At 50.5% G+C, this 11791-nt stretch overlaps 1 protein-coding gene across 10 annotated transcripts in view; it reads right to left on the minus strand.

The window, feature by feature from the left end:
- SGSM2 (small G protein signaling modulator 2) overlaps positions 1 to 11515 on the minus strand; it is a 44976-nt gene extending 33461 nt beyond the window's left edge. For 9 of the 10 annotated variants that reach the window (XM_059669144.1, XM_059669141.1, XM_059669142.1 and 6 more), the window contains exons 1-2: positions 11330 to 11515; positions 7260 to 7335 (exon numbers count right to left, since the gene is read on the minus strand). In XM_059669144.1, the coding sequence (XP_059525127.1) occupies positions 7260 to 7335; positions 11330 to 11386 (133 nt within the window). In that variant the 5' untranslated portion in view covers positions 11387 to 11515. The remainder of the gene's footprint in view (positions 1 to 7259; positions 7336 to 11329) is intronic. The other variant, XM_059669140.1, reaches the window with a different exon arrangement.
- Positions 11516 to 11791: the final 276 nt, after the last annotated feature.

Genomic DNA, 11791 nt, shown 5'->3' on the forward strand with positions numbered 1-11791 from the left:
GAGCAAAGAGCCTCGGCCAGGCATCATCAGTCTGTCTCCACCCCACTTCCCTGGCTAGTACTTCCACCCAGGGATTTGTAACTGCTGCCTCACTCCGAACGAGCCTTTCTATGGTAACTAGAGTACATTTTCTCTCAGCCTACACTGGTGATGCTGGCTGTTTGCTTCAGTTTGGGAGGCAGCATTTAGCCTTGTTCAACACCCTAAACCAAGAAAGCACTGCCCTGATATTCCAGAACCAAGTAGGTAAAGGAAATGAAATTCATACCACACATACCCATCTGCCTTGCCTCACTGGGAATGTCAGGCAGGGTCAGCACACACAGTGCTCACAACAGCTTCCCAGGGAAGCAGGCCAGTGCTGGCCTCACGCAGCTTGGCAAGGGACAAACTGTCTCCCAGAATTCCCTCTTTGGAGACCTGAGCTCTGTCTCCAGGAGGGGCAACTCCACCTCAATGCCCCACCCCTCTAGGCTCCACCCCTAGACTCACCAGTGAGGCCCATCCCTGGGCAGCACGCACAGACTTTGGATCAAGACAGATATGGGTTCAAACCCTTTCCTTACTAGCTACTTGACTGTGTGCCAATTGCTAAATCTCTCTCCGCTTCAGCTACAATTGGGAGAAAGAACAGGTCCCATCCTGACGGGTGGTGAGTGACCAAAGGCAACAGTAGATGCAGAGGTGCAACAGGCTCCTTGATTCCTGCCCAGCACCCTGAAGACGATCGTGAACGCTGGTGCCTTTCCTCTGGTGCCTCAAGCCCATCCTCGGCCCTCCCTCCTGCCGATGGTCTGTCTGTGCTCCTCCCTGCGGCCATCCCTTCCACCTGTGCACTGGGTACCAGCCTCTTTCACCTCTCCAGGGCATGGCTCCAGCAATCACCCCTTCTCTTCCCTGTATCTTTAATGTTTTCCTATGAGACATTCTACATTTGTATATAAACATTCTGTAATTTTTCCAACTTAAAAAACACACACCACCACCATCCCTATCACCTCCCTTGGCCCTATATCCCCATTCAGATATGGAACCATTCAGCTGCTCCCCTTGATGTAAAATTTCTCAGGGAAGTTATCTATATTCACTATTTCTCTCTCTTCCTTCTCCCATCCTCTCATCATCCCTGTTTTTTTATTTCATTATGGAAGATTCCAAACATATACAAACAAGGACAATATAGCAAACCCTATGTATCCACCACCCTGACTTAAGCAATGATCAAGCTGTGACCAACAGTGTTTCAGTTATACCGATTCCAACCACTTTTTGTTTCCCCCCAGATTACTTTGAAATAAATTTTAGACATCGTATACTTTTATCTATAAATATGTCAGTACGTATCTCTAAAAGATGACTGTCTAAAAACATGTGCGTAATACTTATTAAATTTCCTGATTGAGTTCCTGGAGTTCAATTTCTCTGACTGTCCAGATGCTTTAAACTTCCAGAAAAACAGATTGCCAGATGGAATCCTGGAGAAAGTTCTAGGAGGCTTCATGGGGAAGGTTGTAGGATCACTTTCAAGAACAAAGTAGAAATGTCATTGGTGATGATGATAGCAACATTATTTTTTTTTAAATATATTTTATTGATTTTTTACAGAGAGGAAGGGAGAGAGACAGAGAGTTAGAAACATCGATGAGAGAGAAACATCGATCAGCTGCCTCCTGCACATCTCCTACTGGGGATGTGCCCGCAACCCAGGTACATGCCCTTGACCGGAATCGAACCCGGGACCCTTCAGTCCGCAGGCCGACGCTCTATCCACTGAGCCAAACCGGTTTCGGCGATAGCAACATTATTGAGCACCTACTGCATACCTGGCTCCATGCAGTGTGCTTTACCGACATCATTCCTTTAATCCTCACACCATCCCTCTGGGGTAGGCTCAGAATGCTGAAAACTCGCGCGCACACACACACCTAGTGACCAGGTCAGGGTGTGAACCCAGGTCTGTTGGACTCCGAAGTCTCAGCTACAGACCATCACCAAGTGCCCTCAGCCATGGCCCGAAACAGGTGAGGGGAGCCAGTTCCCCAGAGGGCCTTCTTTCCTGCTCATTCATTTCTGGAGGGAAGGCAAAAGCCAGGTATCCCAAGAATGAGCTGTTCATTCAATGCAGGGAAGAAGAGAGAAGGAATCCCTTCCACTGAAAAGAGGCACACTAAACACCGCCTGGAGTCTGACTCTCAGAATGTGCTGGAATATCCCTGGCTGCAGCATCCCCAGGGGGGGAGCAATCCCTCTGCAGCACCTGCTTCTCTCCCAGCTCATTAGCATTTCCTTGTCATTCCCCAGAGGAGCTCACTGCAGCCTGCAGCCGACCTTCCCGGCTAATGACAGCTGCTTAGCAACAGGGAGCTGGTTAATAAAGCCCTGATATTGTTCCCAGCTCCACAGACTCCACCCCTGTCTCCCATTACAGCTCATCCGCAGCCTGAAGCAGCCCCCAGGTTGACAGATCTTTGATCAGCGCAAGGAGGGCCAGGAACCTGGAGTCGGAGGGGCAGGGCTGCCCAGGCCTGGCCGGGGCCTTGCCCTCAATGCCTCCTGAGGAGAGGAGACAATTATGAGTCTGAGAACCTATGGTGCCGAGCCAGGAGCTTCTCCCAAAGGTTACCATCCAACCTCAGTGCCCAATCAGAATTAAAAAAAAAAAAAAAAAAGATAAACAGAAGTATAGGCACACCTCGTTTTATTGCACTTTGCTTTATTACGCTTCACAGATGTTGCATTTTTTTTTTTTTTTTACAAACTGAAGGCAAGACACCCCCCCCCCCCCCCCCACCAGCAAAAAGGTTATGACCTGCTTTATTGTGCCCGGTCTGAAACAGAACCCACAGTATCTTTGCGGTATTGTGGAGGCAGACACAACCCAGACCCGCAAGAGGGGAGGGCAGGTCCAGAGAAAACACCAGTCCCCATGGGCTGGTGCCTAAACTGAGTATGTCCTCTTTAAGCACATACATGATTATTGCAAACGCAAAGTTCAAAGGTGAAACTTGGGACACTTTGCTGCTTAACCCTGACCTTGAGTTGCCCACAAGCAGCTTGACCTCTGGGGGAAGGAGTGGCAGAAGGGGTTCCATAAGCCAACGGGAAAACGAGAAGCATTATTTTGAATAAACAGTACGTCGACATTAAAGTAAAAGTTTCAAAGACCATATTATGAAACAAAATGCGAAACTGACATGACTGGACAAACCATTCAGTGATAGGTTTGTGCCTACCTCCAAGCCACAGTCTTCACGCGGGGGAGGCGGGGGGGGGGGCGGGGGGGAGACTAGTCACATAGGGCCTGACCCTCTGGCCTGGGGGCTCGGCAGGGCTGCCTCAGAGCAGCACTGCAGTCACACTCTGCGGTCAGAGAACAGCACACAGAGAACCCTTCCTACGGTTTGTACCTGCCTGGGCCTGACCAGTTTCTGGACAGGCAGGTTTAGGAAAAACCACAGCCAACATATCACAAATGCATATTTCTAGCCAGTCCTGGGAGTCTCACTCCTCCCCGTGGGTAAAAGGAACCGGGGTCTGGTGCAGCTGTCCTGAGTTTGCCCAGGGCCAGGTTGATCTTGTTTTATTTTGAGAGTGTTTATGAAAGCTGGGGACAGCGAGACAAGAAAGGGCTTAGGACTGCAGAGGCAATAGGAGAGCCTGGGCGGGGCTGCTTTGGCTCCTGGAGGAGTCAGAGGAAAGCGGCCTTGGAGACAGGTTCAGGGGGTTAGCCTGGGATGAGCTGCCACTGCCCATTGCTCCCCTGGTTGCAAGTCTTGTGGGGATCCTTGAAGTTTAGGAGGTGCATGCCTGTGGGGGAGGAGAGGGGGGAAAGGAAAGGCATGGGCATGCAGAGGTCTTGACTCAAGGATTCTTCAGTTCCATTTCTAAGGCTCTCCAGGAAGGTTCTGTTTCCAGTTCAAATGTCTCTATTCTAAGGAAGTTCAGAGAAGCTCATCTTGCCCAGGCCTTGCCCTCCTCTGACAAGAACACAGGGGCCCAGGGCCCCATCACTCCCCAAAGCTCTAGATGTGAGCACTCCACCAGGTCCACAGAGAAGTTCCTGGCCTGGCACCATGGGTTCTCAGACTCATAATTGTCTCCTCCCTTCAGGACGCACTGGGGGCAGGGCTGCCCAGTCTCCAGGTTCCTGGCCCTCCCTGCCCAGAGACAAGTCTGCACAGCCTACAATCTGCTCCCCATCTCTCAGCACCTTCTCTGCACCCCCATTTCTCCCAGAACAAAGCTGACTTCTGGATGTGGCTAGACCAGCAAGACCCCAGTAAAAGACTGAATCTGCTTCAGACTGAAAATGCATTCCTGAACATTTTTTCCAGGGGATGAAAGAAACTGGCATATCAGAATCTCCAAAAAGCCAGCCGCTTGGAGTTTTCCCTCAATGGGTACCTATTCTCCCCTCTGCCTGCCCCCCAAAAATCCCTGATTATGATTCCACTGTGTGACTGTATGCAAATGGCTTGCAGGCAGAAAAAAAAAGGTTGATGATCACTGCTTTCAACCAACTCACCTCACTGAATACACCAACTCTGACAGTGTGAGGATTCCTTTTTCAGTGGCTCTCAGGTGCCCAGCTTGACTGAGCTTTATCCTGTTGGCAGCCCCCCTGCTAACGTTCCCCTCTGTGACTGTGCACTAAGCCCAAGGCAGAGGCAGCGAATTGGCAGAGGCCTGCAGATGCCTTTTGTATGGCCCACACAATTTTTTTAAAAGGAGTATTAGTTATCAGCATTTACAAAAAATTGGGAAATTTCATATAAAAGCCCAGATTTTGGGATTCTCTTAAAGTCAAATAAGCCATGGCACACCCAGGCTGGCATGCCGGCAGGAGCTGGGTGATGCCGCCTCCTTCAAACAGGGCAAGCACGTCCAGTTCAGTGCAGCCCAGCTCCCACCCTGCCAGCTGCTTTGTACCTGGACAGCTTGCTGGGTTGACCTTTCTCAGCCCACCCAGTAGGTTTGTACTCCTGGACCCAAGGCACCTCTTGCGATCCAGCAGAACAGGGTTCCTCTTTGCTCCTGGGCGGACCTTAGATCCCTGGAGACTTGGGTCTATCTCATAAATCTTTTTAGCAACTGAAACTGGTTGAGAGAAGAATCATTCCTTTTGAGAGTGATACCCTACCTGGGCTTCAGGCCGGAGAAAAGAGCGAAAGCCGTACTGGGTTAGAGTGATGAGAAGGGAGCTGACGGTTTCTTTTCACCCTAATTGGCCCAATGAGGGATGCCCATAGCTTTTCTCCCTGCTTCTTGCCCCCACTCCTCCATGGCCACCCACGCGGGGCGCCCATGCACAAGCTGTTTGTACTAATTTTTGTTTTTTGTGTTTGATGTGGGTGCTCTAGACAAAGCCTAGTACTAAACCATGCAAAATTGGGCTGCCAGCAGAGCCCTCTGGTGACAATGACAGACAGTGGCTGACGTCAGGGGAGCACAGAGCACAAGCAGAAATGAGTAGACTTCTAATATTCTTCAAAGCCACTTATTACAAGACTAGCATGCTCTCCTCCTGGCAAAGGTTCTACCCAGGAAAAGGTGAGATCAGACTGCTCCCTGAGAACCTGGGAATCATTACATCATCTCAAAGAACTGGGGAAACTTGCCCAAAGGGGAGAGGGTGGGAGCTCCAATCCAACAAACCTAGCTTCAGCCTCAACATCCAAAGGGGAAGGAAAGACAGGCATTGTCTGAGCCCTTACAACGCTACGAACATTCCCACGCATCATCTCAGTCCCACAAAAACTCCCTGAGCTGGGAACCATCATCCTATTTTTAGGGGAGCAAACTGAGGGTGGCAGATGTTAAGACACTTGACCAAGATGACTTAGAGGTAAGCAGAGCATCAGGATTTGTGTGAATCCTCAGCCTGCCACTCAGAGGCTGCCTCTCCTCGATCAGCCTCCCACCTCTCTCTGCTTTATTTTTCTTCACAGCTATTATCATACCTGTTACTGCATGATGTGCTTATGTGTGTATGCACTTCCTGTCTGTCTCCCCACAGAGTGTAAGCCTCTGTGTAACAAGGCCGCCCATCTTGTTGCTGCTGTTTCCCCACCTGGAGAACAGCATCTGGTCCCTGGCGGACCTTTGTCTTTACTGCTGGACGGATGGGAAGGACAGCTCTCCCTGCCTCTCCATGCTGCTGTCAAAAAGCATCCCCTCCCTTATCTGCTCCTTGCTTTCCTTCCCCTCAAGAATTCACAACCTCCCTTCCACAAACCTCTAACACCAATCTCAGAGGCCAAGTGAAAAAACATAGAAAAGGCAAATGGCTCTGTGTTCCTTCAGAAAGGGAGCTGTAAGGAAGGTTAAATCCCTGGAAATCCAAGAAAACCCTGCTGTGTGTAGAGACAGGCTTCCTCCTACAAAGGCAAAAGCGTTCATGTTGAGGAAGAAGTGATGGCTTATTGCAGACTTCCTTTTAAAGCGGGAGAAAGTCTGCAATAACCCATCACAGATAGCTTTGGCTATCCCTCCTATCCCACACGCATGCGGTATTGCACCCAATCAAGTACTTGGAGATTTGGGATGCTGAAGCAACACAGGTGGGACTAATTAGAAAGTAGATGTGGCACAGAAAGCATCCAAAAAGTACAAATGCATCCCCAAAGTTAACGCAAGGACAAACCAGAGCAGTGGTCCCCAACCCCAAATTATCTAACACAATGGCTCTTGAAGTGTGGTCCTTGGACCAGCAGCATCATCTGTGAGTTTGTTAGAAATGCAAATTCTCAGGCCCATCCAGACCTACCAGAATCAGAAACTCCAATGCTGGGGCCCAGGAATCTGGGTGTTTTTTAAAAATATACTTTTATTGATTTCAGAGAGGAAGGGAGAGGGAGAGAGAGACAGAAACATCAATCTGCCTCCTGCACATCCCCCACTGGGGATGGGGCCCGCAACCCAGGCATGTACCCTTGACCGGAATCGAACGTGGGACCCTTCCGTCCTCAGGCCAATGCTCTATCCACTGAGCCAAACCAGTCTTTTAGGACACCGATGTATACTAAAGTTTGAATACTACTGTTTTAGGGGACTAAACAAGTATAGATCTCTGGGTCCTGAAGATCCTGATTCAGTAGGTTTGGGATGGGGCCCAAGGAGGCTGCAAGAGCTTCTGAGTTGCTTCTGACTTGCCCCCCGATTTTAAAACTATGAAACCTGAGGTCTCATCTTTCCCTGACCCCAGGACAGTGCCTTCAGTTTTAGACCCGTCTCCCACTATCTCCCAGTCACTCACTTACCACACAGAGCAATGATGTGGCTGCTATCTTCATGCACAAACTTCCTGGTGACAGCCTCCTCCATGATTTGCTTCACCTGTGGATACATGGGCAGTATAGTCCTTTATTTTCTGGTCAAAGGCCTGTGGACAAGTAAACAGCTTGGCTCTGCCCTCCGGTCTGGGTTCAGACACTTGCAGAGTAGATGACAGGATGGGAGGGGTGAGAAAGCCAACTTTCTCCAGCACAGACAGCTCCAAGCATTTTGGAAAGGCAACCAGAAAAAGATACACCATAAACCCACCAACCAATCAGCACAGATGTTCTAGCCCAGGAGGAAATACCCTGCTGTGAGGAACAGGGATAGGATGCTGTTTGCTCATCTGTACTTCGCTGGAGAAGGGCTTCTGGGCAGACGCACTGTCCTTCAGGGACAAACTGTCTCAGTACAGGCTGCAGATAAACAACCCGCCCCTCCTCTTCCCTGCCTTCTCCGAGATTAGGGATAGGTACATCCAGGCCTTAGGGACACTCTCTCCACACGCTCACAAGCCCAGCCCCCTTTCTGTCTAGGTAAAATCCTGATGTTTGGGTTCCTCCTCACATGGAAAGCTTCCAAATATCTTGAAAATGGTCACACTTTTAAGAAAACACTTAAGCCCCCCCCCACACACAACTTAGTTTATTAACATGTACTGTAGTAGGTGTACTAGTATATCATAATTATACTTCTTTTTTTTTTTACAGAGAGGAAGGGAGAGGGAATAGAGAGTTAAAAACATCGATGATAGAGAAACATCGACCAACCGCCTCCGGCACACCTCCTACTGGGGATGTGCCCGCAACCAAGGTACACGCCCTTGACTGGAATCGAACCTGGGACCCTTGAGTCCGCAGGCCAATGCTCTATCCACTGAGCCAAACCGGTCTGGCCATAATTATACTTCTTGACGAATTTTCACAAACTGAACACACCTATGAAACCAGCATCCAGATCTAGAACCAGAGCATTTGACCTGCGCCCCAAAGCACCCTCCTCCATTCTACCAAGTTTCCTTCTAGTCCCCACTCCCTTCAAGGGTACCCACTATTCTGACTTCTAACATCATAGAGTAATTTTGTGGGGTTTTGTGCTTTTACTCGATGGAATCACGCAGTATACAGTGTTTTGTGACTGTTTCTTTTGCTTCCGGTGTGACTGTGAGATCGTTTTCCATTGTGTGAACACACCACAATTGAGTGGGCTTTAGGTAGTTTGCAGTTTGGGGCTGTTATGAATAGTGCTGCTATGAACATTCTGGACATGTCGTCTTTGGATTTATATTTTTAGGCAAGGAATTTCTGATGCCTGTTTTCTGATTTACTAGATTTTTGCCAAATTGTTTCCAAAGTGGTTGTACCATGCCCTAGCTGGTTTGGTTCAGTGGATAGAGTGTTGGCCTGCAGACTGAAGGATCCATTCCGGTCAGGGCACATGCCCAGGTTGCGTGTGCGATCCCCAGTAGGGGGCGTGCAGGAGGCGGCCTATTGGTGATTCTCTCTCATCATTGATGTTTCTATCTCTCTCTCCCTCTCCCTTCCTCTCTGATATCAATAAAAATATATTAAAAAATACACACACAACAAAGTGGTTGTACCAATCTACACTCCCGTCTGTAGTATATGAGGTTCTAGGTGCTCCCAACATTTAAGCCAAGCACTTTTGATGTCCTGGGGGAACCTGCCGGCCAGGAGACAGATACGAATCCTGGAGATTAAAGGAATAGATTACCTCAAACCCCCTGTAAAATGTTCCAGATAAAGTAAACTCCTGGCAGAGCTGGTGTTTGCCATTCTTTTGGGACCAGACATGAAATGTCCTGATGCTGCCCTGGCTCCCATGTCCCTCACCTAGGACCGTACAGTGAGAAGGGTGGTGGAGCTTCTAAAGCCTGGGGGACAGGGAGGAAGGAGATGGGGGCTCCTTCTCGCTTGAATTTGCTCATGGTTAGCAATTAGGTAAAAGGGTTCAGATCAACCCTGCACTATAATTTTTTTTTAACTAAAAATGTTTTAAAACTGATTTGAGAGAGAGGGAGAGAAACATCAACTTGTTATTCTATTTATTTCTGTATGCATTGTTGATTCTTATATTGCACTCTATACTCTTAAAAAAAGCTTCCTAGATTATTTACCAAGGCTGCTTGCATTAAACAGAGCATAGTGTCACAGCTCAGAAACCTGTGGGCATCTGACGCAGGCTGGCAGGGCAGACTTTTAGGTTAGGAGGACCTACAGATGCCCCTAGAATTTGGATGCCAGAGGTTCATTGTGAAAGGCCAGCCTTGCCTACAGCTATCCCCAATGTCTCTACTGGTAGGAGAAGAAAGGATATTCCTCTCAAAATGGAGTACTCAAACGGTAAGGGGATGAAGTTCAAAGCAGGTCAACCTTTGTGAGGTAATGTAACACAGCTGTGACATATTCTGGACATGTCTCGCATTTGTTTAGGAATCATTCTTGGAGTTTGCAGACAGCCTTCCAAATACTGAGAAAAAGAATCATTGTCTCCTCAAAAATCTTTCCTACCATCCCTGACTAACCCCAGCTTTGAATCACACCAACAATCCCAGCACCTCTGGCCACAGTTTGGGTACGCCTACTTTTTGTTCTTGCTTATACTGTTCCTATCCGTCTCTGTCACTAGACTGCTTGTTTCCTGAGGATAACCGTTGAGATTTGAGATTTCTCTTTTCCTTGGGAGAACAGAGTTGGGGCTTAAGTGCTGATCTGGTATACTCCTGGCCTAAAAAAAACAACCCTCTTTCTTGGCCACTTCACAGCAAGGGCACAATGGAGCTTCGCGCACACCTGGAAAGGTGATGGCTTCAACGACTTCTTTGCCAATTAGAGGGAAAGGAACAAATGTTAGGGCACCAAGTCAGGCCAGATAATGCAGGAGAACCACCGAGAGCCTTCCAGGATTTCATGAGAACCAGACCCTTCTCCAATCCTGAAACTCTAGGAGGGGGTAAAGAACCCAATACGGTAACTTTTATAGGTGAGGTAGATATTGTTATCTCTATTTTAGAGATGAAGAAACTAATATCCAGAGAGGTTAAGTAACTTATTCAAGATCACACTGAGATAGGTCCAGACTATTTCAAAATGTATGCATTCCCACCAGACCTTGCAGTCTTCAAGATCAGTAGATTTAGTTACCAAACAATCATTGAGTGCCTACTGTGTGCCCTGAATACAGAGTAGTGGACAAAACAGTTTTCCTGCCCCCGGGGGAACATACACATCTGGCAGACACAGAGGTAGGTCAGAGTTGTTCATGGCTCCAGAGGCCTAATCTATTTTAATCCATTCTGCGGGTTTGAGCTCTCCAGCTCTCATATGGGGGTGAGTCATTCATATGGGCACACACACCCCCCCCCCAAACTGAAATTGAAATAGGCTTTAGAGCAGAGTCAAGGTAAAAGACGTTAGTTAGTAGAGAAAAGGATTCTTTTTCTGACATGGGGCGGGGGACCCCTCAAAAGGGGGGGAAATCTGAGTCTTAAAAACCGTTCTCAAACTGGCCCTCCCACCACTTCTCTGGGTAAGGAGGTGGGCATGGATTGAGAAGCAGTGAGGTGTGAGGCGAACCCTCCCGCAGCTGCCACTCAGTTCCCAAAGGGTACCAGAGTGGGGCACAGGGCAAACAGGAGCTAAGTCCCCAAATCACCCGGTCAGCCTCACTAGGAGGCCAGCGCCGGGCCCCGCCCCCTCCCGGGTCCGCACGGGCAATGCACGGGCAGCTTCAGTTTTCCAGAAATCGCCGCCACCCCTCCCCCGACCTCGGTCTCCCAGCACAGCTGCCGTCACAGGGCGGGGAGCTGCAGGATCGCAGAGCAAAGAAGCCCGGGGGCACCGGCCTAGCCCCTCGGGCCAAGGGGCGCTGACCCCAGACCCGGGAGAGGAGTGGGAGCCGCCGCTCGTCCAGGACCCCGCCCCCGCCCGGGGCCTGCCAGCGCCCGCTCCCGCGCCCGCCGGTGGGCGCGGACCCTTCACGGGGTTCCTCGGGCAGGGACGCGAGCCCCCGGGGGTCCTTGCCCCGACTTTACCTCCTTTTTCACGTTCCACAGCAGTTTCTCTTTGAGTGCGTCTTCCGCGCTGCCCATGGTGCTGCGGGTGGCGGAGAGGCCGCGTCGAGCGTCCCCCAAAACCCCCCTCGCCGCCTCCGCGCCTCTCGGCTCAGCGCCCCACGCGCAAAGCGGAGCCCCCGTCCGCTGCGCTCCCCGCCCGCCGCCGCCGCCGCAGCCACTGCCCGGTGCTCGGCTCCGCAGCCATGTTCTGAGCCCCGCACAGACGTCAGGCAGCTGGCCCGGCCCCTTCCCACAGCCGGGGCGGGAGGCGGGGGGGGGGTGCGCTCGGAGACCGGGGGCGGCCGGCCTGGGAGCGCGCCACGCCGGCCGCTGTCATGGCAACGCGCCGGCTTCAGTCCCCAGGGCGGGAACCCGCATTGTGAGCACCTGCAGCCAGGCCGGCACAGCGACCCGGAGGCGAGGCGCACCCTGAACCCCGCG

Source organism: Myotis daubentonii, chromosome 16 (genome assembly GCF_963259705.1).
Source record: "Myotis daubentonii chromosome 16, mMyoDau2.1, whole genome shotgun sequence".
Taxonomy (NCBI): Eukaryota; Metazoa; Chordata; class Mammalia; order Chiroptera; family Vespertilionidae; genus Myotis; species Myotis daubentonii.